Raw genomic sequence first — 25,361 nt, forward strand, 5'->3', positions numbered from 1 at the left:
AATATTAATTGAATATTTTTTGTATAAAATATTTATTAAAGGAATACACTATGCCTTCAAGCCATTCCAGGAGCTCGATGACTCCCAATCCTACGAAATGGAGCTGAGGTCCTATTAGCAGAAAGCTTTCTTCGCATGAGGAGCTCCATAGCTCCCAAACCTACGAAAGGATTTATATCAAAGGGGAGAGTGGAACTACGTCGACAACAAAAGTATCGACCAAAATTGTTCCTATTATGCTTGCCATATGAAGTATAGTAATAGTGTGTATGGACTCATAGAATGGCTTTCGTTTGATTTCGAGATATATTATGATCTTCTAAAATATCGTTATTTTACTTGATAACGCATATATTTTATCGTATTATGAAAATTAAATGAAAAATATGGCTCAAGACGAGCAAAATTCGATGCTAAAAAAGTAAATTGTTTATTGATTAGGGTGCTTTCAGGTATTTTTTTGAAGTAACACTTTATTCGTTTTTCTTTCTACATCTGTATATAAAACATGCACAAACAAGGATTTATAATTAAAAATATTATTCGAATTGGGTAAATAAATCGTTAGATCTTAGATTTTATTAATCGTTTCTTCTTAAAACGAGACTGTGGTAATGGGAACTGTGTATGATAGTTGGAGTATTGTTAAATTGCGCGAAATGTTGATAAGTTTCAAAAACGATTTGTAGTATGTTCAAGTATATTAGAATTTAATGATATGTGATAACATCGACTGCAAACAATTGATTTTAAGTGATTAATGAAAATCGATATCAATATTTAAAATTTTCGAGGTTTTTTTGACTGATAGAAATTGCTTTGGACACCTAGAATGAAGTTCCCCTTAGTGAATTTCTCCAAATTTTTTCCATTTTAGAAAAAGCCTAAGCAATTTTCTAGAAAATGATAATGTCTTTTTCAATTCTCGATTTTTTTTGGAAAATTGAGGTTAATTTTTTTGAAAATTTATAATTTAGAGAGAAATAAACCATTTTCATTGTGTTCTAAATCGACAAAACCTTTTTATTTTTGTTATTCTATATTTTTTCTACTAAAATATATCAATTATACAACAAAATCATATAACTATTTTTCAAAGATATAGAAAAGAAGTATATATTCCAAAATTATAAATCAGTCATAGTTTACTATCAAAAATAATATATTATCCTATATAGATAACCATCCATTGCTAGTAATTTAAAATTATTTCTGGTTCAAATTCAGGATCATCTTCACATGTTTAGAAAATATTGTAAACATCTAGAAAACAATCAATAATATCATGATTTTATTCACAATTGAGTTCAAGATATTTATTGTGATTTGATTTTCGATAATAAATCTGAATCAAATGTATATTAAACTCGCACATTTAGTCTTCTTATCATAATAATGTTATCAGTTAGTGACTATGTCTACAAAACTAGCAACATTAGATCTGTATCTCATAATCAAACGGAAGTAAAGCCAAGATATTTGAGATTTTATCACCTGATAGTATGCATGATACTATACCAGAATGACTAGTCAATCTGTTGTTTTAATATCGTTTTAAATTTTTTATGCCAAAATAGTACTTTGACTATCATTGGTAATACGTAAGGTTGCTACTGTTGTAATATTTCCAAAAAATAAAGGTATCAACTTTAATGAAAGATATGATGAGTTGAACATCGAATAATTGGGTTTTTGTAATATTAATATTCTTTAGTCCATAGTATATCATTGTTTCATACTAATAACGTGGATCAATTCCGTTTCAATGATCAGATAAAGCAGAAACAATATACTCAGGTGCCACTTTTTTGGTCTAAAAAATGAGTTCCCCTCTTTTTTTATGCTCTTGAATCAAAACCATTTATTTTTTTCTGATTTATGTAAAATCGAAATAAAAAAATGTTGCCAAAATTTTTTTTGAATAAAAGTAATTAATTTGAATGACAGCTATTCTTCAATTAGGTAACAGCACTACTTACTATTATATTTTTTCAGAAGAAACCAAGAAAAATACAAGCATGCCTAGTTTCTATGAATATAAAATGGATTTCGGCCTTCATCAAAAAGATTTCCGGTCATTAGAAGATCAAGAAGTCAACCAAACCACGTGTCCACATGAAAAATACTCAGTACATGAATTTCTCAGGTATATTGGCGAGAAAAAAGTCGTTATTAATGATCCATCTCAAAATATTAAATACACTGCTGAAGATTGTCTTTCCCTTATATTACACATGATCATTAATAGAATTCGAGCAAAATACATAAAGAAACTTCAATATTATTTCATTATTGATCCAAATTGGGATGACAAGAAGATTGAAGCCTTACAAGATTGCATAAACGACAACAATATTACAGATTACAAGATTGTTTCTTCAGATGACATGATTAGTAACTTGTTAAATTTATATTTCCAAGATCAAGAAGTAAATGAAGAAAAACATACAATCATTATCAATTCAGGGGCAACAGGTACAGATGTATTTATTGTCGAAACAAAACAACATGAAGATCCAAAAATTATCAAAAAAAGTTATATTAACAAAGGACACATTGATTTTACGAATATTCTATGCAATATATTTCTTAGTCAGTTCGAAAATGACAAAAACGATGATCAAACAAATAAAATAATCGCAGAAATCAAAGATCAAAAACCAAATCCTTCAAAACGATGCTTTTTCAATGAAGTGAGTAAGCTTTCACAGACAATGGCTCCACATCTCAAAACAAAGCTTTCTGCAACATCCCTTAGCTACGCATCTTTCACGAGTGATATCATTGCTTATGATGATGTCATTGGAAATCCAGAATATGGAAAACTTGCTGAAGATTTTTACAGCTTTATACAGGCTTTCCTTTCGGATATTGGTAATTTACATATTGATTATTTTACAATTGTTGGTGGAAATTCTTTGAATCCCTTCTTCAAACAACTCGTCAATGTTATCATTGATGATAAAATAAAAAAATGCCAGGAGCTTTGCTTGAACAATTCCAGATGTTCGGCAATCAGTGGCACAATAGATTTGCTTTCAAGAAAAAAGATAGAAAAATTTGTGAAAAAGTCCGTTGATAAAAAGGCAAATCGAGAAAGTTTTGTGGACAAAATACTCACTAAAAAAGCAAGAAAGCAATACGATATCAACAAGAAATCCGACGAGTTCAATAATCAATATGATTCTATTCCTAATTTCAAAAGTTACTTTACCAAACTAGGTATAGAATTAGATTCAGATTTCAAAAAATTTCTCGATAGTTACATTTACGACTCCAATTTTGAGTTAGATAAAGTGATAAAGGAAATCAACGTTGCACTTGAAAAAGTACGAGATAAAACTGATAAAGAATTCATCCAACAACATAAAGACAATAAATTGCTAAAATCAGCATTGACTGCCGCAAGAGATGCAATGACAAATAACCAAAAACAAGAACTTTTGTCATATGCAGAAAATATATACGCTTTAATCCATGCTTCCGAAACTCTCAAAGAGGAGTTCGAAAAAGGTTTGGAAGTAGCAAAGAAAAGCAGGAAGGATAAAGAGTTTGCAGAAGAAAAATTGCAGGAATTTTGCGATTATTTAGATGCAATTCAAAACAAATAATAAACATTTATTATTATCATTTTTAAATAAAAGAGGAAACTCGTTTTTTAGACCACTTTTATTTTTCATATTTCATGCATGAAATGGGAACAATTTTGGTCGATTTCTTTGTTGTCGACTTTAATTTACTGAATTCCGTGTGCATTTAGATTGTTTAGAACTATATATAGCATCTCTCGAATGATTCGGTGTATGTCTCTCCGAATGTAACAAAATCTGAATGCGAAACTTTTACCAATAGAATACTATATACAAAACCTCAGAAGCAAACTGAAAGTTCTCTTTAATTCTTTTTTTTTTGAATTAATTAATTATATTTATTTAAGGTATATCAATACTAATATATCAAACAAATAATAAACAAATTACCGTTTCTCTCCATTAGGGCGCAATAGACAATTGGAAAATGTCGCAAGAATTACCTTAAATAAAGTAGGATCCTTTTTATGGGATCCGTCAAAATGAGACATTGAAAAATTTCAGGATCCTACAATCTCTCAATTTTGGATAAATTGATTTTATTATATAAATCATATATATCATATTTTTATTAAACCCCCCGAAAAAGTTATCACTTTTCCGATAATTTATCAGGGTCACAAGGTGTCCTAAAAATATCAGAGGAGTGTTATTCTCTAGTATATGATTATTTTTTGCTTTCAATGCATAAAGTATTTGAATCAAAAATGATCGTATGAAGTGAATTGAAGTATGCATCGTAAAATTTTATGAAATATTATTTTCAATGTTTTTTGCACTGCTTCTTAATACTTTGGCGGCAAAATGCAATGAAAGTTCTTTAGATCCCGGATTCATCTGTTGCGAAGACAATCCATGCCAAGGTCATTGCATTAAATTAAATGATTCAGATGTAAACAGTGAAAGTAAATGCATTACGGAAGCGCAATATCAAATTTGCTATGCAGGATACATATATCCTGTATTTATGGCAATTTGTTGCATTCCAACAATTATATTTTGGATTTTGTCTTGTTTTTCAAAGACAAATGTTCCATCATGCACTTGGATTACCAACATCTTCCTGAATATCTGTTTTTGTGCAGTTATTCAGTCAATTCCTTGTATTGTCCTAATTCCAGGCACTCCAGCTCCAATGGCATTTCTTATCGTAGGACTTGCACTGTTTATGAGTATCTATCCTATAGCACGAGTATCTCCATGCTCAGGAGGCCCAGAATGCTGCAGCGTCGATAATTTCAGTGATGCATACAAAGAAAATTACATGGCTGACTATGCTTCATCCCGTGTAGTGGTTGATTCATGCTCATGCTGTTGTGAATGCTGCGTTCCAAAGCCATACGATCCTTTCAATCCGAAACAAGAATTATGTTGCGGAGTAGATGAAGATAAAGCCGAAAATACCTGCGATTGCATTAGATATATTAGAGAAGCACGTTCTTCTCGAGTTACGAAAGAGGAACTTCAAGTTATCATTGATGAAAATGCAATTATTCCTCCTACACCGAAATCAGCTGGAATTGCATTCTTCAGGACTAAAGAAGGATACCATGTTGTTCAAAAGGAGTTTGAGCCAATACAATACGGTTCTTGGCAAGAAAACAGAGTTCGTGAAAATATTTCAAAAGATAAAATAATTTACAAGTGCAATGCTCGCTACATATACAATGAAAACATGAGACAAGAGATAGAACGTGCTAATGCTGCCGCTCTCGAAAAAGTTAAAGGAGTTTCAACTTATGAAACTTCTTATGACCAGTTCGAGTTCAACGGAATGACAAAAAGAGCTATTTATGGCAACAATTGTGTATTTGATGTATTCTCTACATGCTGCTATCGATTTTTCTACGAGTTTCTTTTCATGTGCGGATATAATGGAATTTCTGACTATTTTTGGAACAGAAATGCTCAAAGAATTGTCTTTAAGTCCACAAAAGAGATCTCAATGGATGATTCTCTTCGTGCTAAGAGCGGAGAAAGAGATCAAGCTAATTCAAATGACAACATCGATGATTCCGCTAAGGAAGAGGAAATTCACCAGAGCTTGGTCTAACTTATTAAACATTTTTTCAGTACATCCCAATAACATAGCCTTAAATTGGATATTTAAGGCTGATTTTCAATGACGCTTCACGCCAGTTGTCAAAAATATGAATTAAAGTCAGATGGGCGTAAGTGCAGCCTTAATATAAATCAGGTAAATTTCATCAGACCATGTGATAACTCAATCCTCTGAAATAGTCCGGTAAAATTAAGTGTCTCAAGACAATTTCAATATAAGCTCCATTTTTAAATAAATTTTAAAAATCGAGGATTGAAAATTGGCTTGAGACCTTCATATTTTCAATGTATATAAGATATTTAGGTGTGAAAAACTGATTTAATTTAATATTATTAAACATTTAAAACAACAAACAAACAATATATAAATATTAAATTAATATTGAGAAGTAATTTTTCAATCCTCTCATTTTCTTTTGTATGTTTGACAACTTTTTATCAAAAGAAAATCTAATAGGAGTTTTTACGTAGTCCTGTATTCTTGGATATGTATCAGTGAGAGCATTTCTCTCCATTTCCTGTTCATATTCCAATAAATTCGTTTCATTTTCTTTGAAAATCTTTTTAATCAAATTTTCTCTTTCATGACTCAAACTTTTTGATGGAAGAGTGTGTTTCGGCCACTTTCCATTATGTGCTGCATATACAACCATTTCCAAGGCCTTCATAAATGGTTTTACTGTAATATTTCCGAGTTGTTTTTTGAATCTTGATATATCATCACTTCCATAGTAATAAAAGAACAAATCAAGGGTATGAGCAATCGCAAGGCATGGGAAGTTACAGAAAAGGCCATCTATTAATAAACAACTCGTATTTGGATGCATAAAAATAATATTAAAAGAAGTTGAACCGGTAGCACTAACAAAAACTTTGGTTCTTGCAAACAAATGCATTGCTCTTTCAATATTATAGACTGTGTCTGGTGGATATTGAGTCCATTTGATTTCAGGATATTTATTTTGAGCTGCATCGAATAATTCTTGCATATTCTTGACATGTCCCCAATTATTCGATTCTTTGTTTATAAATATATATTCTGTTGGCTTAATATTTGTCAAATTATTATTTCTGTAAATTATGTCATGTAAATCTTTAAATGAAACTTGGAGACATGAAATTCCGAAATACCCGCACGAAATGTATAAGTCTTTGACGAAAATCCATTCTTCTTTCAGTATATGTACTCGGTCAGAACTAATTCCGAGAATTTTCATGTATTGTTGAGCTTGACTTTCTGCAGATCGAAGAAATATATGCGCATCTTTTAGTATTTCGCTTGGAATGCTGAGAATACCTCCAATCATGTCTTGAACTACATGGCCGAATTGAGGATGAAAAGAAAATCCAATAACAGCTTTGTCATATCGTAAAAGAGTGTGCCCGTAATCAAATGAATACGGATCAATGTCGTAGTAATGCTTTGCAGGCAAGATAAAATTCCCACCATAGGCTAGAATGCCTTGCCTACTTACATCGCAGTATATATAATGCTGAAATACTGTATGCTGATATGCTAATGACTTTTCATCATACGGAACGCCATTATCTTCGTCAGTTTCGATCGTCATTAAAACTTTATCTGGATGATAGCTTTGTAGAATAGTGTAATTGTGAACAATCTCGGTATTCCATAGATAGGGCGCATAGAATTTGTTTTGGTATTGATAAACAATTATTTTTGTAGTTGGAAACGATTTATCAAAGAAAAAAGTGGACAAAGAAGCAATAATAAGCATGAAATTCACAATCTTCATGATGATGCCCAGATAATTAGGTTTTCCGCCATCTTGTTCAACAGGTAAAGTATTAATTTTGGTCAAAAGAATGTAAAAAAAATTTCTAAAACTAAAAGTTTTATTGCTTATATCGAGACTATATACATACTTTTAAATTCAGATGATGATCATAGGGTATTATTCAAAGATCCTATGTTAAACAAGTGCATTCCATCGCGTTTAGGCGTTTATCCATATAATGATAAAGTCCATTGGTAAAGTTAAACCAGAAGACTTATTAATCATAGATCCATAAAAAAAGAATCTTGTTCAATGCAACACTCGAACATTCAATAGATTAAGTTTTTATGAGAGAGTTAGGACTCATTATTTTGGAAAGGAGCAGCATTATCCTGATTGCAATGCTAAAGTTAAGCATGTCGCAATTGCCAAAAGGGGGTCTATTTTTGAAGAAATATTGCCCACGTGGGAAATAGTGTAAAGTATTGAATTCAGAGGAAAATTACAAAAATATTTATTTTGAAGGGATTTTGGTCATAAAACATGTATTTATTATAGGTGTAAATTACTTGGCTTGATGCATATGCTCTAAATATTTACTTAAATCACATAAATCATCTACATTTGAAAATTTCATAATTTGATTTCTCTTCAAATTTGCTTTCAGATTGAACTTTCAGGAATGTTACATTCATACGAATATAATTATCAGAAAATATAGAATCATATAGTACTAAGGTAGTCACAAAATCTAAGTAGTGAGGCTCTCAAACATTGAACCGTACTCCATACAAAATTTGTGTACCCTCACTACTTAGATTTTGTGGCCTTCAATTGAGAGGTTAGTTTTGATAGAGCAAGTTATAAAATTAAAAGGGAAAAATAAATAAAATTTAAACATTTAATTATATATAATGTAAGGAGTGTAATTTCAAATTTTCTAAAAACTATTCAAATTTGAGCATTTTTTTGGAAATAGTAAATCTAATATGTACATCTAATAACAACATGATTCATCACCTTTTCAACCTCTGCAGTCAATTTTTTGAAATTTGATTGAAATAAATGTAGCGAAAATTACATTTCATTAGGGAATATATGAGTTTCTCTGGAAACAGGCTGATAAATTTTAAATTTTGTCCAATCAACATGAATGCATTGAGAAATTTGGATTGATTTTCTGGTAGAATCTGGAACAATTCAACCATGTATAAATGGATCATGTAATCATCATGAAATGTTAGTGTTAGAGTTCAAAAGAAACAGAATGAGTGGAAATCAAACACAATCTGAATAATTTTAAACGTATACAATCTTTAAGTTTGTATTTTGAATTCTACATATATGATTGTGTAATTCGTTCTTTCAAATTTTCGGATTCAGGCATGTTTTGATAAAATTCATTCCCAAAAACGTCAATTAACAATTAAATTTAGTGTATTTTAAATATATATACGTATTATATTTTATAAATTATATTAAATTTGCAAAATTTTAAGTTTTAAACAAAAATAAAAAATGTTCAAAATATGAAATTATGCATAGGATATTAAAATTTACATGTTAGCAATTTTTTTGAATTGCTTTCAATTTTCATATTGAAATTTTTAAGATTTTTTTCTGAAATAATAAGCAAGAATATCAACCTAAATAATATTAAATTCCATGCGTTAATTTCCCCTCAAAAGTCATTGACCGCCTCTCAATCTAGATTTTGTGAGTACTTTATTATAATCTCGGGTTCATCCTATTCAATTTTGAATGCTTTACAAATGTGCTTTCAAATATTGAATTGAAATGGACCTAAGATTTTAACGCGATGATTATTTTTAACCTTAAAAGCAAAGATAAAAGATTTTTATTAAAATAGTAATGCTATACAATAAATGAACATTTTCTGTATAGCTTTTGCTCTTTTGAAGGGAAAGAGATTTTTCTGATCTTCATTTCGAGTATAATAGTTAATGATTAACTGGTAAATGGCTTTCCTTTGGACAGGAATCGATTGGCTTTCTAATTTTGTTTGTTTTGCCTATGATAAATTAGAGATTGCAAGGGAAATGTGTCTAAAAATCTGAAATTTAGAATTGGCAGACCTGGGATAAGTATTTTACAGCAGACGATAACACTTTTTGGTAGAATTGCACGGTCATTACCATAAAAAGAACTGCATCATGGAATTGCCGTTTAAAAATTATAATGTAATCAAAAAAGAAGAATATTATAAGTTACGTGATATAATGGTGATTGCCTTGCTGATTTTCCATTAAAAATCTTTACAAGATGCAATTCTTCGAAATTTCATGATAATTTGCATTTATTTCTACGCAGAATATTTTCTCTTCCCATTTCTAATGTGAAAACGAACTCAAAATCATCAGATATTAATAAATCATCTAATTTGACATTATCGTTTTTAATTCAATTTTTATTTTAGTTATTATTAATTAGAATACTATTTTAAACCTATTCATCAAAAATTTTTATTCACAATATTTTCTTTGTCCGGACCCCAAATTTTGAGACTACTATATTATGCTCTCTGAAGTATTGCCCATGGGCAATAAAATTTGGGCAATAGTACGTTATTTGATTTTTTGGCTTTTTTGAAATATTTACACTAGTGCCCAACCTTAAACTTTTTTGGGCAATTGGACGTTATTAAGAATTACCCACCTGCAATAATCAGTGAAACTTCAGAATTGTGTTAATCTCCTGTATAAGATCAATAGCCATCGATAATATTATTCATGAACTCTGTAATTTGATTTAGATGTTCGCATAGATAGCATACTTTGGTAGATATGTCAGACACAATGCCAATAAACATATTTGTAAGGGTTATTTTAAAGGCAGATAAGGATTTTCTCAAAATAATATATAATTTCAAAATTTATCATAATTTTGACTAATCTCGTATAGTGTAAGATCAATTTTGTTGATTTTGAGAACATTTAGCTACAATTATCATCCTCAATATTATGAACTTGTTCATGAGAATTTAAATAATTCTATTTCCATCTTTTTTAAAGTGCAAATAAAGTTTATTGTATATGAGTAAATTTGATTTCCAATAAACTTTATATATAAAAGAGAATGCAAAAAAATATGCATTTTTTTTAGGAACAAAAAGAATATATGAGCTTTATAACATGCCTATTTTAGTTTTTGATTGACCGCGAAATTTGAGCCTAGAAGGCTCAAATTTCGCGGAAGATTTTCCAAAAGTATTGCCCAAAATGCAAAAGAATTGCCCAAACCGACATGCTTAGCTAAAGAATGCGTGTGGTATAAAAACCTTTTGAATAAAATACGAATACATGTTTTAATAAAAAAAAAGTCATGATACATACGTATTTATTATGCAATCTCATTTGCGCAATTTGAAATGTTTCTCCATACAAAATCTCTATGATGAATCAATTGAGAGAAAAGTTCGTTTTTTTATTTTATTGTAACAAAATATTTTGTAAATCTCTGAATGAGTGCTGAACAGGAAGAACTCCCATCTAGCGATATTAATCCAGGCAATGCTCTTGCACGAGTTCAGGAATGCCAAAAGTACCTTACACTTCAAATGTGGACACAATACTCGTTTTTATACAAGCTTCTTGCACAATTTCAAGATATCAGAGTACGCGGAGCTGGAAAAATGCTTCGCGATGACGATGAGTTTACAAAAGCATGGAATGCCTTACGCACTTCTTCTGTAGACATGATGCTCAAATGCTTAGAAAGTGCTCAGAGTTTTGAAGAATTTAAGCTTTGGATAAATCACCTTGCTCCAATTATCAATGATCCTCGCACATTATGGAATATAATTCATACAGAAGTACAAATCAGTTTGAAAGTTACACTTGAGCAATCCAGAGAAATTCAAGACGCCTTCTTTACGCATGAAATGCTCTTTGAGTATAGTTTAGAATCATTTTTACAATCAAGTCTCTGTGATTTTAAAGAAGCAACAACAGAAGAATCATTAGTCGATATTTTCTATGCAGCAGCAGGATTTATTCGAGCATGCCAGCTTCCTGATGAGTACAGAATTACTCAAAAGCCTTTCATTGATCATGTCGAAAATTTACTCACTCATTTTACAGAAATTCCAGATTTTGATGCCAATAGATTTGTTTGGCTTGTTGAGTCTATTCACGACCACTTGCATCTAATGGAAAATAACTTTATTCAAATTTGCAAATCTGTTTTAGAAAAAATGATCAGCCACAAAGATACAGGCGGCGGCTCAATCTCAAAATTATACAAGATGTGCGTTATTTCTACTTCTCCGTTTTTACAATCTCTCCAAGTTATTAGAGATTCCATTGATAAAGCTTTCGAAGCTGTTTTAACTGAACAGCACAGCTTTGCAAGGAAGTACATATTCGGTGGCTACGTTAATTGCCTTTGGACTGGTCCCGAACAAAAGCGAATTTCGGATCCTCTCAGAACATGGGTATTATACATCAATAACCTTCAGAAGAAGATCAAACAGCACTCGGAGCTTCCAGTTCTCCTTCTTGCCGATTTCATTGACGATTCTTTACAGTATTTCACCGGTTATTACGGTGAAGTTCAGCCAACAAAAGAAAGAGCAGTGAATTTGAGGATGGATCTCTTCACTATTGTACAAACAGTGAAAGATGTGTATCCCATAAAGTTCACTGAAGCTGCCCTCAAGAAGTTGTGGTTCTTAATGACAATTGCAGCTGTTTGTGGTGCTTCTGACGAACAATTACAGAATATTAAACAAGAAAACGCAAAAAGTGATGATCCTTTCCTTGGATTGAAACATAATGGTAGAGATTTCGAGGATTATAAGCTTGCTTTAGGCTGTTTACAGAAGAAATTTGTGGATGAAGTTGATTCTTTCCCAATTATGATTGAATTTATTAGAAAACGTATGAATGGTGTTATTGATGAAGAATAAATTAGTTATTTCATGGATTTATTTAATCAAATTCTATTTTTATTTGTATTTTTTTGGAAATTTAAAAATACACTTACTCTGATATTCTCTCGAAACATGATATTTACTATAGTATTATTATTACTATTCTATTAATGGGATCTGTTCAATTCATGTGATTTTGAAAGTTGTTAAGCAAATCAACGCTTTTGATGTGTTTTTTGACGGGTGTGAAGCCTAATAAAAATATGACAAAAGGATAGTTCTCAAGAATATGATTATTTTTAATGCAGAACAGTTTTTACAACAAAAATAATTGTATGTTTGAGAATATGTATGTGTATGTATGTTTAATTTTGAATGATAATTATTATAGAAACCATCTTTATCATTTTCATGGAATACATCAATAAAATTTTTGGCATAAATTTTCTGAGGTGTGATTACAACTATTTTTTTTAAACTGATTCATGTTCATTTAGTACAGTTAAGTTTGAACATTATTTTAATGTATTTCAATAATAATTATATTATATTTGTGATTTTAGCTCTAAATTCTAGGCTAAAAAGAATATTAAATATTTTGTTCTAAAATCAACGTTGGTTTAATTAATTTGTTTATTGAGTTTTGATTCTTCCCTTGAGAAAGCTGATAAGTCAACGAAATGTAGATATAAGTATGCCGAGAATAAGTAAGTTTTTTTTTTCAATGAAATTTAACATAATCCGACATGTTTAATATAAATGACCATGGAAAGAAGTGTGACAAAACATTCTGGTTTACACGAAATTTTGTAAAATCGTTGAATACTTCTGAAATTTTATTTATGGAATTCAAAAATAATTTTCATTAATGAATAGTGGTAAGATGCAACAGAGAAAGGTAAAAAGATTTACTCCAGAAGATGATTGCTTAATAAGGAACTACTGTAATAAGTATACTATTAAATGTGCTGTAAAAAAACTTTCGGTAATAATGGAGAGATCTGAAAGATCCATTCGAGAAAGATTTACAAAGTTCCTTGATTTGAACTGCAATCCCTTTACTAAAGAGGAAGATCAAACAATTCTGGAGAAACATGCTCAATTTGGTAATAAATGGAAATTGATTGCATCTTTTCTTCAATCCAGATCAGATATACAGACAAGGATCAGATATAAACAGTTGAAAAAAGAGACTGATTTTTCTGGAAACTCAAATCAAATCGATGATCACAATGAAAACAGCGAATTATTAAGTAATTACGATTTTACATAATTAAGTATTGATGATTTCTATCCTGAATTTTAATTTTTTATTATGAATTTAAAGATTTAAATTAAATTATTTGATTTACTTTTCAAATTAATGTCTTGTTATTGAAAATAGTTATTAAATGATATGTGTAATCTAATCTAATAATTTAGTAATGATGAAATTATCCTTATAAAATCAGATTATAAAAATTAAAGAATATGATGTTTTTACCTAATAAAATGGATATACAATAAAATCATAATATAATTTTAGATATATTGGCCGGATGAAAATTTTTCGCTCAGAAACACAAGGGTTCTCAATTTTTCAGAACATGATGCCTTTCAATTTGCAACGGTTAATTGAAAAAATTTGAAAAGGAACTGTTAATTTTGGAAATATACTGGTAATCGTATAATATGACAATTTACAAATTTTCTTCGGAAAAGTCGGAAATCTCGTTAGTATTTTGTGAGCTATTGCCAATCCTACATGGATAAAAATTTTTGCATTTCATGATCAACTAAAGAAGTAAAGGTACTTTATCGCTTAAAAATACTTCAAATTAAATCCGAAGTTATAAATATATTTAAATTATAAAATTTTATGAGTTAAATAGATGATATTCATGAATAACAATTCTCCTGACGGTATAATTTAAGTTTGTTAAAACGACCGAATACAACTCAGTTTAAAACGATCGTGAAACTAATTTTTCTATAAAAGATAAAAAGAAATTTTGCCAAGTTAGACTCGAACCTGCACTGTTTGCATTACGAAATTGAACTCTCAGCACTAATACGCATTTGAAGCTTATTGTCATTTAGAAATTTATCTTCTTCTAATGAATTTAGATTTTCTCATATATCAGTTTAATTTCTAAAATAAATATTTGAGTGGAAATAAATCATATAAAGAATGAGGAACTTGATAAGTGCTTGTGATCAGACAAATCTGTTTTTCAATAAGACATCTTAGAAAAAAAATTGTAATTTGACTATTTCAATATCATAAACACATTTCTATTGTTATAAAAGTCTTAAGTGCTTGTGATCAGACAAATCTGTTTTTCAATAAGACATCTTAGAAAAAAATTGTAATTTGACTATTTCAATATCATAAACACATTTCTATTGTTATAAAAGTCTTAAGTGCTTGTGATCAGACAAATCTGTTTTTCAATAAGACATCTTAGAAACAAACTTACTTAATTTTTGTTTATTCTATCATTCCCTTACTAAATAAATCTTTAACTTTCCTTCTAGTTATATTTATCTATTCATCATCAATTTATGTTTTTTAACTTTTTTTCATATATATATTTTCTGAATGGACACACGTTTTCATAAATTTACACCAAAAATATATTTTAGTTGAAAAGGTTAGATATAACCCGATATCTACCCTCATTTCTACCCTCATGAATTTTCATGAATTTTATATATTAATGTTTTCATAAATTTACACCAAAAATATATTTTAGTTGAAAAGAGAAAGGGACAAACTATCCAGTGTCACTTTTCAAAGGAATAAAAAAAATAATAAAGATGGGGAACAGGACAAATTTGCCACACGGCACTTTTTTTAAAAAATTTAATGGAGCGGAGCGATACTCTGCTGCAGGAGCCCCAAGGCTCCCAATCATTACGAAAGGGAGCCTCAGGGCTCCTGAGAATCCATCAGCAGAGGCCTTTTCATTTGGCCTCTGCTGATCAAAGATTCGGCGAAGCCATTCTTCGTCTCAGGAGCCCCAAGGCTCCCAATCATTACGAAAGGGAGCCTCAGGGCTCCTGAGAATCCATCAGCAGAGGCCTTTTCATTTGGCCTCTGCTGATCAAAGATTCGGCGAAGCCATTCTTCGTCTCAGGAGTCCCAAGGCTCCCAATCATTACGAAAGGGAGCCTCAGGGCTCCTGAGAATCCATCAGCAGAGGCCTTTTCATTTGGCCTCTGCTGATCAAAGATTCGGCGAAGCCATTCTTCGTCTCAGGAGCCCAAGGCTCCCAATCATTACGAAAGGGAGCCTCAGGGCTCCTGAGAATCCATCAGCAGAGGCCTTTTCATTTGGCCTCTGCTGATCAAAGATTCGGCGAAGCCATTCTTCGTCTCAGGAGCCCAAGGCTCCCAATCATTACGAAAGGGAGCCTCAGGGCTCCTGAGAATCCATCAGCAGAGGCCTTTTCATTTGGCCTCTGCTGATCAAAGATTCGGCGAAGCCATTCTTCGTCTCAGGAGTCCCAAGGCTCCCAATCATTACGAAAGGGAGCCTCAGGGCTCCTGAGAAACCTCTTTGAGAAGGTTTTCTTAAAGAAAACCTTCTCAAAGATGATTGTCAGCATTCACTCAAAATCTACCAAGAGTTTCAAAGTTTCAAATCTATCTGAAATGAAGCTTTGAATCTCTTGTATATCTAATTGTAGAGGTACCTTTTCAAAATGTCTTCTATTGATTAAATTTAATCAGTAAAAGTCATTTTGAAAAGGTACATCTCTATAATTGCTATTGAGCATTCACTCTTGGAACCTTGGAGCTCTTGTGTAGTGCATGAAAACTCCAAGATTCTAGCATAAAACATATATCATAGACATAATTTCTTCAAATATAATTTAAGGTTATTTTAAAAAATTAGAAAAGCGTAATTTAAGGTTATTGAAAAAGTGACACCTGGCAAATTTGTCCCGCACTCTAGTTGAAAAGGTTAGATATAACACGATATCTACCCTCATTTCTACCCTCATGAATTTTCATGAATTTTATATATTAATGTTTTCATAAATTTACACCAAAAATATATTTTAGTTGAAAAGGTTAGATATAACCCGATATCTACCCTCATTTCTACCCTCATGAATTTTCATGAATTTTATATATTAATGTTTTCATAAATTTACACCAAAAATATATTTTAGTTGAAAAGGTTAGATATAACTCGATATCTACCCTCATTTCTACCCTCATGAATTTTCATGAATTTTATATATTAATGTTTTCATAAATTTACACCAAAAATATATTTTAGTTGAAAAGGTTAGATATAACACGATATCTACCCTCATTTCTACCCTCATGAATTTTCATGAATTTTCCCGAAATAAAAAATAAAGTTAGTTTTTATTTTATTTTTATTTTTTTATTTTTATATAAATATGATTACAAAAATCGAAACATCCGCACTTTCGACATCAACGGCACCAAATTCATTAGTCATGAATCCTACGTCAATGTTAGTAGAAATGAAAAACTTCATTCCTTCTTCATTTACTTTCGAAACAGAAATACAAAAAATTAAGCAGGAACTTTTAACAAGTAATTTAGACTGTAGCGCGAAAGATGAAACAAATGGAGAGGAGTTATATGAAATGCAAGATATCATAGACCATTTACCTAAATTACCTGAAGTTCAGCAACAGAAACTAACTATTCCTGAATTCGATGAAATTGAAGTTAAAGTTAGTGATTCTGCAGAAATTAAGAAATTCATTCGTAAGGTAAATTCTGAATTCTTAGGTTTTCATTGTAACCACAAAGTTATGGATAAAGACTGCGACATGATTTATAAAAACATTTCAGATATTTATAAATCTGAGGAATTTAAGACATACGATAACTTTGTTTCATTAGCTGCTAGATGTGTGTGGGAGATTAGAGATAAAGACAGAAGAGGTAAAGTATGGCATGAATAGATAAAACCAACTGCTTCAGATTTAAAGAAAGCCATTGATGCTTTAGTTATTTTAGCAGGTAAGGTTTCAGAATATAACGCAAAAATGAATCCTCAGTGTTCGAAATGTAAAGCAGCAATTAGGAAATATAACTATTCAGTAAAAGAGATAGAAAGAATGAGAAACGATTACGAAGATTTAAAGAGGGAGGCAGAGAAACCAGCAGAAAATAAAATGAACATGTTAGAATTTCTGAATAAAAACTATCCCACAGCCGATGATTTCCTTTTATCTGATGTCAAGAAGAAGTATAAAGAAACTTTCGGTATCGTTAAAACTTTTGATATATTAACTGAAGAAATAGAAGCTACAAAAATATTTAAAATTTCACGAATTCATAACGTATATCATGTGAAACGTTTATAAAATAACTGGGGTAGAAATGAGGGTAGATATCGGGTTAGATCTAACCTTTTCAACTAAAATATATTTTTGCTTTAATTAAATGTTTTCCGGAAACGTCGATGAAAATCATATGGACAAATTATATGAAAAAATTAATAATGATTACCCCTCATTAACCAGGAAAATGACGGATTCTATAGTTCGTAAATTCGATGAAATACAGGATATGTGGTTCGACAGATTCGACATGAACGATAAGGAAAAGAGAAAGAACGATAACAATTTACTTACTAAAAGAATCCTAAAATCTAAAATAGGTGAAGCTTCAACATTTAATACAGTACATAACTTTTACACCACTGTTTATATTTTCAATAATTTATTTAACGATGAACGAGAAAAAAAAGAAATGTTTAACGGAAGAAATGAATATGATTTTATCCTTTGTGCTGTTCGGGATGTTGACATGAAACTAAAGAAAATATTCTTATTACAAAATGATACCGTTAAGATGAAGTCAATGAATTTTTAAATCGTGATTTAAATGAAATTGATGAAGTTATGACCGAATGTTATAAAAAGTTCAAGGGGTAGAAATGAGGGTAGATATCGGGTTAGATCTAACCTTTTCAACTAAAATATATTTTTGGTGTAAATTTTACTGACTGACTAACTGACTGACCGTAACTAATTATTTACAAAAATAATTCATAAATGCCTTCCTCCTTTCGTACCTGTTGTCTAAATGTCATGTTGTCATCATTCTTAAAAGAAGTTAATTAACCTGGTGACATGATGACGTGGTGACACCTTCAGTTATTCAAAAATAAATTTTCTTATAAAGCTTCAGGGTCTATTTCCTCAATCATTTCCGTTCCTTCTTCATCATATTCAATCGTTGCTTCCTCAATTACTGGTAGGAGCTTATTGATTATATCTTTATTCGTTATTGTCTTCAGAGATGAAGGATAATATTTCACAACTACTTCACCTGGAGGGCTCTTTGAGCCCATCTCGGCGCCTTGCGCCTTCTTGAATTCTTTCTGCTGTGATAAATCTAAAACAATGCTGAAAAATTCAACGTTAGAGTTCTTCATAATCGTATAATGTGTATCTTTGATATTTACAAATATTCCTTTCTGTTTAAGTAATACTGCTATTTCATGTGGTGTGTAACGTTTTCTGTCAATAATGATAGCGTATGGTTTAACGAACTGACCGTATTTAGATTCTTTCACAGACTTTTTATTGAATATAACGTTCACGTTTTTTCCATTTATGAATTCACCCTTAACAGCAGTAGCGAGAGCATTGTATGAATAGAACTTGTACTCAGACATTATTTTATTAAAATTAAAAATATAAATTATTTAAAAAAATTAAGTTTATTTTTAAATTATATTTTTTACGGAAAATATTTTTTTTATTTTCCATAAAAGATGTATAAAAAGCTATCTAGATTAGACCATGAAGAAATTAAGAAGTTATTGAAGAATGCTGACATTGAAGTTAGCAAAAGATATGCGACTAACAAATCTTCATTAGCTAAACACCTCAATGATTACAGAGGTGTAGTCACTTACGAGAAAATTAATGATTACATTAATAACAAAACATTTCCTTTAAATGATGTTCAGGTTAATTTATATCATAAACAATCAGTACCGAAGGAAGTTAGGCAGGAAATTCATGATATGATGAATGTTGATGTAGGAAGGACAAGGACAGCAGTACCGAAGGAAGTAAGAAAAGAAATGTATGATATAACTAATGTGGATGTAGGAAAGACGCGTAAGGCAGTACCGAAGGAAGTTAGGCAGGAAATGTATGATATAACTAATGTGGATGTAGGAAAGACGCGTAAGGCAGTACCGAAGGAAGTTAGGCAGGAAATGTATGATATAACTAATGTTAGTGTTGGGGAAACGAGAAAGAAGAAAAGCGATGAAGAAAAGAAAAATATAGCTGTAAAATATGCAAAAGCAATTGCACAATTACGCAAAGCAAACGAAGTTATTAAATCTATAGACGATAAAGCTCTCGATGGTGAGAAATGGTTAAAGAAGGATGAAAATAATAAACGCAAAAATGTTAAAGCAGAAAATAGAATCATAGATTTTAATATTCGTGAACTCAATGAAGAAAACAGAAATTACCTACATGAACGTTTCGGTAAAATGTTTATTAGGCTTCTGCAGAAGATAAAAGTAAATTCACAGCAAAAATGGATGATTTGTTATAAACTTGATGGTAAATTTACTAATTCAACATTGAATATCGAGAACATCGGAGCTTTGCTTCATCAGTTAAAGCAATAAAACTTTATAACAGAGATTGAAGCAAACGCAGCCGGAATAATTGAAAAACATTATGATTTCTTCATGACAAATATTAAGAACCTCGAAGAAATTAAAATGTATGATTTAACTGAATATGAAGGATTAACGATGAGCGATATTAAGAAAGGTAAGCCACAGAAGAGAGAAAAAAGAGATGAAAGTAAATTAACAGCACGTCAGCAAAGATTATTAAACAGACTTAAAGAAATAGGAGATAAACAGGATATAGATGATTTTTGGAATGAAATTCTTGATGAAAAGAGAACGAATAAAAAGAGAAGTGGTGAGTTTTGGAAATATATTTGCAGATTACCTATAAATCTTGAACGCTATCAAATTTTCAATGAACTTAACAAAAGAACTGCTAAGTTGATGACAGAAGATAACTGCTTCGTTTATGCTTGCATTCAGGCTGGAGTTGATGTGCAGACGGTAGACCACATGCGTGAAGTTATTAGAGTTAGAGATTTTCCACAAAGTAAGATTCAGGAAATTTCTAACGCAACAGGCATAGCATTTAATGTTACCATTGGTTATTTCAATGACTCTAGACATAATGAAATAAAGAGATATATACCAAAAGAATGTGAAACTGTTCGAACTATTGACTTACTTCTTGTTGAAGACCATTACATGTTAAATGAAAGATTACCTATGACAACATATTTTATCATAAATTATAACGAAATTCTCAAATCATTAGGCGGCTGGAATATTGAGCGTCAAATGAAAATATATAAGAAAAGGGAAAATAGATTTGTTATTGATTCTACGCGAACAACTCCTTTATGGGATATTTTGAAAACATTAAGAGAGTGCAATTACTTTGAACCGTTATCTTATGGTGAACTTTTCACTTATACAACAGATTTATATAAACAAAAACTTGCACCGTTTAAAGATTTAAATTATACCCCGAACTACTGTGTTCAGTTAAAGAAAAAGTCTGAAAGTAAAGATAGTGATAAATCAAAACAAAAATTCATTCCTGAACACATTTTCTTCGCTGACTTTGAATGTAGCACTGATGGAGTTCATAAAGCCTTTAACATTTGTTATGATAGTGAAGATGGAAAGATTAGCGAAAGCATTTGGGGTCAAAATTGTGCAACAAAATTTTTAGAAAGAATTCCTGATAAAAGTTTAATATATTTTCATAACCTCAGTTATGATATCAATTTCATTTTAAGACATTTAACAGAAATTAGCGGAACACCAATTATTAAGGGTTCTAGAACAATGCAGATAACGGGAATATATAAAGGTAAAGCAATCATTATTAAAGATTCATACACTGTTATAAATAAGAAGCTTAAACTATTTCCTGAAATGTTTCATTTGCAGTGTGGTGAAAAGGAAGTATTTCCGTATCAATATTATTCAAGCTCTTTATTAGTTAATGATAACAAAACTGGCGTAATTTCTGAAGCGTGTAAGTTTGTAAAAGATATTGAAACGTTCATGAAAAACATAGATTTAATCGAAAACTGCAGAATAGATGAAAACCATTTCGATTTAGAAAAATATAGCTCATTTTATTGCAAACAGGACGTAAGGATTTTAAGAGAAGGTTTTGTTAAGTTCAGAAATGATATATTGAAAGAGTTTGATTTAAACGTTTATGATTACGTTAGCATTTGTTCAATCGCTAACAAACTTTTCGAAAACAGAGTATATTTCCCGAATGGAAATTTATATGACCTTTCAAATAAACCAAGAGAATTTATTTCACGCTGTATTCAAGGTGGAAGATGTATGCTGTCAGATAACATGAAACAAAAGAGCGAAAAGAAACTCATTGCTGACTTCGATGCTGTTTCATTATATCCCTCAGCTATGCGAGACTTTATACTTTAGAAGGAATTCCAAAGGTTATGAAGAAAGAAATGTTAAACAGTGAATATTTGTTAAAACATTTATTCGATGATGACCAGGGCGAGCCTGAAGGTGAGAAATTCATTTCCGGATTCTTTGTTTTAATAAAAATAACCGAGATTAAGATTAAAAGGCACTTTCCATTAATAACAGTAGATCCAGAATTAAACCCGGAGCTAAAGGTTCCAAGAAGTTCTAACACATGCTGTTTAATGTATGTGGACCACATAGCTTTGCAGGATTTAATAAAATATCAGGGCATCAGCTGCGAAGTATTACAGGGTTACTACTACGATGAAAAAAGAGATTTTAGAATAAGAGATGAAGTAAAGAAATTGTTTGAATTGAGATTAAAGTATAAGAAGGAAGAAAATCCGCTACAAGAAAATATTAAATTAATTTTGAACAGTATTTATGGAAAAACTATTTTGTCCCCGATAGAGTCGAAAATTAAAATCATTGATGATAAAGATGCTGTTAGGTATGCCATCAGAAATTATAACCATATCATTAAATTTGAAGGTTTAGATGGTTCGGATAAAACTATTTTCAAACTAACTAAAAGCATTTGCAGACACTTTAACTTTTGCCCTTAGGTGTTAATATCTTATCTATGTCGAAACGTATCATGAATGAAGTATTTTGCACTGCTGAGGATATGGGCTTAAATCTTTACCAGGACTGTGATAGCATGCATATTTTCAATGAAGACATACCACGTTTAGCTCATGAATTTAAGAAGATATGGTCGCGAATTAATAGGAAAGAATTTAGGTCAGTTTCATTCAGATTTTGCAGAAATCACAAAAGATAAACAAAGTTTAGCTTACAAGTCGATATTTTGTGGAAAGAAGACTTACATAGACCTTTTAATAAATGACATTGGTGAAGTTGCATTTCATGCACGTATGAAAGGCGTAAAACAAGATGTCATTGCTTTAACCGCTAACGAAATGTTTCCTGACGCAGTACAATGCTATTATAATGAAGATAAGAACATTCATATTCCTGTTGGAAAATATGATAAAGATTCTGAGTTCAGTATAATGAAATTATATCAAGCCCTTCACGATGGTCAGGAAATCGCATTTGATTTATGCAAATCAACAGCACCCTGTTTTGAAGAGAAGTTTAACTTTTCAATAACGACTAAAAATACTTTCATAAGGAAATTAAAGTTCTGAAGCTGAAGTTAATGATATAATATATTTTTTATCGTTCAAGACAAAAATAAACTTTTCATATTAAATTATGTAAGCGTTTGAATTTACTATACGTAATGCATGTTCTTTTTCCATTAACATCATAAACATTAACATATAATGAACCATTTATGTTTTCATTAATGTATAGTTCTTTATACTGACGACCGTTATAATAATAAAACAAATCTGCATCGATGTCGTAAAATAAATCCTCAAATTCATGATTTCCATAATGTGAAACAGTAATTGAATTTTCACTGATTTCATCAACGAAATTATATTCTACTCCATTTGCTTTACTTCTATTTCTATTATTTGTAGAACTTGAACACCAATGTAGATTATCAATCATTTATTATTATTTCTAACTTTATCGTAATGGTCAACTTCCCCAAAACTATCAGGATTATCAATCCACTGAATAGCTATTAATCTATGTTTAAGATATTTTTTACCGTTAAGGGTTAATCTTATATATCCATTCTTTTCTTCATACTCACTGACAGTCTTTCCGTTTTTCTTCTTCTTATTTGATACGGATATTTTGTGTTAATTTCGTAATCTTCATCAGCAACTAACGTTTCCCAGTTATTATTTTCCATCGTTTTATAAAAATAAAAAAATCAGAAAATTAAAAATTAACTACATTTATTTTTTTTACTCTTCACCTCCATCAGCAGCTAAATTATAATCATCAATTCTAACAGCAGGAATGCCAGCTGGTCTGACTTGAATAGCGAAACAAGCATTTCTAAGAAATCCTAATAAAGGTTTGACAGTGTATTTTTCGCTTATATTTGTATCATCAGCTTTAACACCTAATTTATATGTAATTGGTGCCGTTGATGTTTGACCCTGTTGAAATGTGAAATCAGTTTCCGTAGGGAATCCACAGAGGAAATGAGTGTTATCGTATGATTCATATAAATGTTTAACGCTTCCATCATCAATTAACGACCTCATCACATCTTCATTAAATCCTATCATATCGTTATTTGTATTGCATGCATTAGCAACCATTTCATAGAACACAGGACCATAAGAGCTTCTGGTTCAGCTGGCATACTTCCATAAGCGCCCATTGATAATTGAAGGGTTTCAAATTGAGGATTTTCGAAATTCACGATATAATTATCATTCTTCCTAAATAAAGCCCAAATGCTTTTAACGTTAATTGGTGTATAAGCTGCTGTGAAAGTTGCTGATGGTGAACCTTTACTGAACGAACCGTCCATAGGAATCCAGTCCATTACTTTAATTGGAAAACATAAAGCTTGTGATGTATAATGATCGACTAATTCAGTGTAAATATTTGGATCGAGTGAAAATGCTTTAGGATGAATGAAGCAATCAATGAATTCAGCTGATTTCTTCGTTAATCTTTGTTCAACTGTTGAAACAGTAATTTCACCATTTGATTTGAAACTGCTGTTATCATATTGAATGGTTCATTCCATGGAACAAATTTATTAGTTGGTGGGTCATAATTATCTTTTACCTGACTGATTAAAGAAGGATTATGAGCTAAAATATCTTCTACCGGCAGTGCTGTTACCTGGAATGCATCGCTACTAAATTTAACCTTTAACTGAATGTTGCCTGCAAAAGCAGGAATAAATCTAATAACTTCTAGAATAAGGAATTTACGACATGGAATCTTTATTTTAATGTCAAAATTAATTTCAGCTCCTGCAGCTAAAGGTCCTGAGATAATTTGACCTGTTCGAACTGTTCCAGAACGTTTCCATACATCTTTATGTCTCGTTTTTGAGAAAACATCAACTTTCTTTATTTGTTCTGTAGTCTGTGAATTAGAAATGATATATGCTTCTTCTCTTGCGTTATCCTGACTATAAATAACTCTTCCATTTGCTAATAACTGATATGCTTCAATGGTGTAAATTGATTCATCAAAAACGCCAAAGAAACCTGGAGAATTAGTATTTGGAATTGATGAGCCAGTAATAGCATTATCCATATATTTACTTTTATAGGTAGTTGTAAGGAATGTGTTATAAAGGTCTAGCATATTTTCACCTGGCGGAGATAAATTGAATGTGACCCAGTTATGATCCTTTGCGCTTCCTGGTTGTGATGGAATTTTTGCATCGATATATCTTCTATTAGTATCACCAATATTAATTGCATTATCGATTACATCAAAATATGAACGAATTTGATGGATATGTTCAGCTGGTGTAAATTCGTTAAGCTGTTCGTTTTGCATGTTTTATGTTAGATAAAAATATTTATTTAGTTTAATATTCTAACTCTTCTTCTTAGTTGAGGAATTTGTTTCTTTTGTTCAATAATTTCATGTTTTACGTTTTTAACAAACTCTTC

The 25,361-nt window shown here is 30.7% G+C and overlaps 9 protein-coding genes and 1 pseudogene across 10 annotated transcripts, besides 13 other annotated features; 6 read left to right on the forward strand and 4 right to left on the reverse strand.

Annotated features, from left to right (window-relative positions):
- Positions 1-1,934: 1,934 nt before the first annotated feature.
- On the forward strand, positions 1,935-3,611 carry TVAGG3_0243690 (uncharacterized protein; the record flags this gene model as incomplete). Its single annotated transcript, XM_001317178.2, has 1 exon — positions 1,941-3,611. The coding sequence occupies one exon, from the start codon at positions 1,941-1,943 to the stop codon at positions 3,609-3,611; it is 1,671 nt and encodes a 556-aa protein (XP_001317213.1).
- A 745-nt stretch (positions 3,612-4,356) lies between these two features.
- On the forward strand, positions 4,357-5,643 carry TVAGG3_0243700 (uncharacterized protein; the record flags this gene model as incomplete). The annotated part of the gene is made up of 1 exon (XM_001317179.1): positions 4,357-5,643. One exon carries the CDS (start codon positions 4,357-4,359, stop codon positions 5,641-5,643), a length of 1,287 nt encoding a protein of 428 aa, XP_001317214.1.
- A 25-nt stretch (positions 5,644-5,668) lies between these two features.
- Positions 5,669-5,773: a mobile genetic element.
- Positions 5,751-5,773: a terminal%2Cinverted (terminal inverted repeat of Kolobok-N2_TV transposon ID:TVAGG3_0243710).
- Positions 5,774-6,022: 249 nt separating this feature from the next.
- TVAGG3_0243720 (glycosyltransferase family) lies at positions 6,023-7,222 on the reverse strand (the record flags this gene model as incomplete). Its single annotated transcript, XM_001317180.1, has 1 exon — positions 6,023-7,222. The coding sequence occupies one exon, from the start codon at positions 7,220-7,222 to the stop codon at positions 6,023-6,025; it is 1,200 nt and encodes a 399-aa protein (XP_001317215.1).
- Positions 7,223-10,865: 3,643 nt separating this feature from the next.
- TVAGG3_0243730 (uncharacterized protein) lies at positions 10,866-12,488 on the forward strand (the record flags this gene model as incomplete). Its single annotated transcript, XM_001317181.2, has 1 exon — positions 10,872-12,317. One exon carries the CDS (start codon positions 10,872-10,874, stop codon positions 12,315-12,317), a length of 1,446 nt encoding a protein of 481 aa, XP_001317216.1.
- Positions 12,489-14,464: 1,976 nt separating this feature from the next.
- Positions 14,465-14,522: a mobile genetic element.
- Positions 14,465-14,522: a terminal%2Cinverted (terminal inverted repeat of rnd_5_family_231/TvPhantom2 transposon ID:TVAGG3_0243740).
- Positions 14,523-14,573: 51 nt separating this feature from the next.
- Positions 14,574-14,627: a mobile genetic element.
- Positions 14,574-14,627: a terminal%2Cinverted (terminal inverted repeat of rnd_5_family_231/TvPhantom2 transposon ID:TVAGG3_0243750).
- A 54-nt stretch (positions 14,628-14,681) lies between these two features.
- Positions 14,682-14,738: a mobile genetic element.
- Positions 14,682-14,738: a terminal%2Cinverted (terminal inverted repeat of rnd_5_family_231/TvPhantom2 transposon ID:TVAGG3_0243760).
- Positions 14,739-15,023: 285 nt separating this feature from the next.
- Positions 15,024-15,083: a mobile genetic element.
- Positions 15,084-15,117: a terminal%2Cinverted (terminal inverted repeat of MuDR-4N1_TV transposon ID:TVAGG3_0243780).
- Positions 15,084-16,218: a mobile genetic element.
- Positions 16,190-16,218: a terminal%2Cinverted (terminal inverted repeat of MuDR-4N1_TV transposon ID:TVAGG3_0243780).
- Positions 16,219-16,678: 460 nt separating this feature from the next.
- Positions 16,679-25,361: part of a mobile genetic element that runs on past the window's edge.
- On the reverse strand, positions 18,436-18,939 carry TVAGG3_0243800 (uncharacterized protein; the record flags this gene model as incomplete). The annotated part of the gene is made up of 1 exon (XM_001317183.1): positions 18,436-18,939. The coding sequence occupies one exon, from the start codon at positions 18,937-18,939 to the stop codon at positions 18,436-18,438; it is 504 nt and encodes a 167-aa protein (XP_001317218.1).
- Positions 19,039-19,917, forward strand: TVAGG3_0243810 (organellar and viral DNA polymerase type B; the record flags this gene model as incomplete). The annotated part of the gene is made up of 1 exon (XM_001317184.1): positions 19,039-19,917. One exon carries the CDS (start codon positions 19,039-19,041, stop codon positions 19,915-19,917), a length of 879 nt encoding a protein of 292 aa, XP_001317219.1.
- Positions 19,981-20,430, forward strand: TVAGG3_0243820 (organellar and viral DNA polymerase type B; the record flags this gene model as incomplete). Its single annotated transcript, XM_001317185.2, has 1 exon — positions 19,981-20,430. A coding segment is annotated over one exon (450 nt), but the record flags the coding sequence as incomplete, so codon positions are not given.
- On the forward strand, positions 20,572-21,545 carry TVAGG3_0243830 (organellar and viral DNA polymerase type B; the record flags this gene model as incomplete). The annotated part of the gene is made up of 1 exon (XM_001317186.2): positions 20,572-21,545. A coding segment is annotated over one exon (974 nt), but the record flags the coding sequence as incomplete, so codon positions are not given.
- TVAGG3_0243840 lies at positions 23,676-24,268 on the reverse strand (annotated as a pseudogene). The gene has a single exon. A coding segment is annotated over exon 1 (593 nt).
- Positions 24,394-25,245, reverse strand: TVAGG3_0243850 (uncharacterized protein; the record flags this gene model as incomplete). The annotated part of the gene is made up of 1 exon (XM_051227776.1): positions 24,394-25,245. One exon carries the CDS (start codon positions 25,243-25,245, stop codon positions 24,394-24,396), a length of 852 nt encoding a protein of 283 aa, XP_051112762.1.

This window comes from Trichomonas vaginalis, chromosome IV, assembly GCF_026262505.1.
Source record: "Trichomonas vaginalis G3 chromosome IV, whole genome shotgun sequence".
Classification (NCBI taxonomy): domain Eukaryota; phylum Parabasalia; order Trichomonadida; family Trichomonadidae; genus Trichomonas; species Trichomonas vaginalis.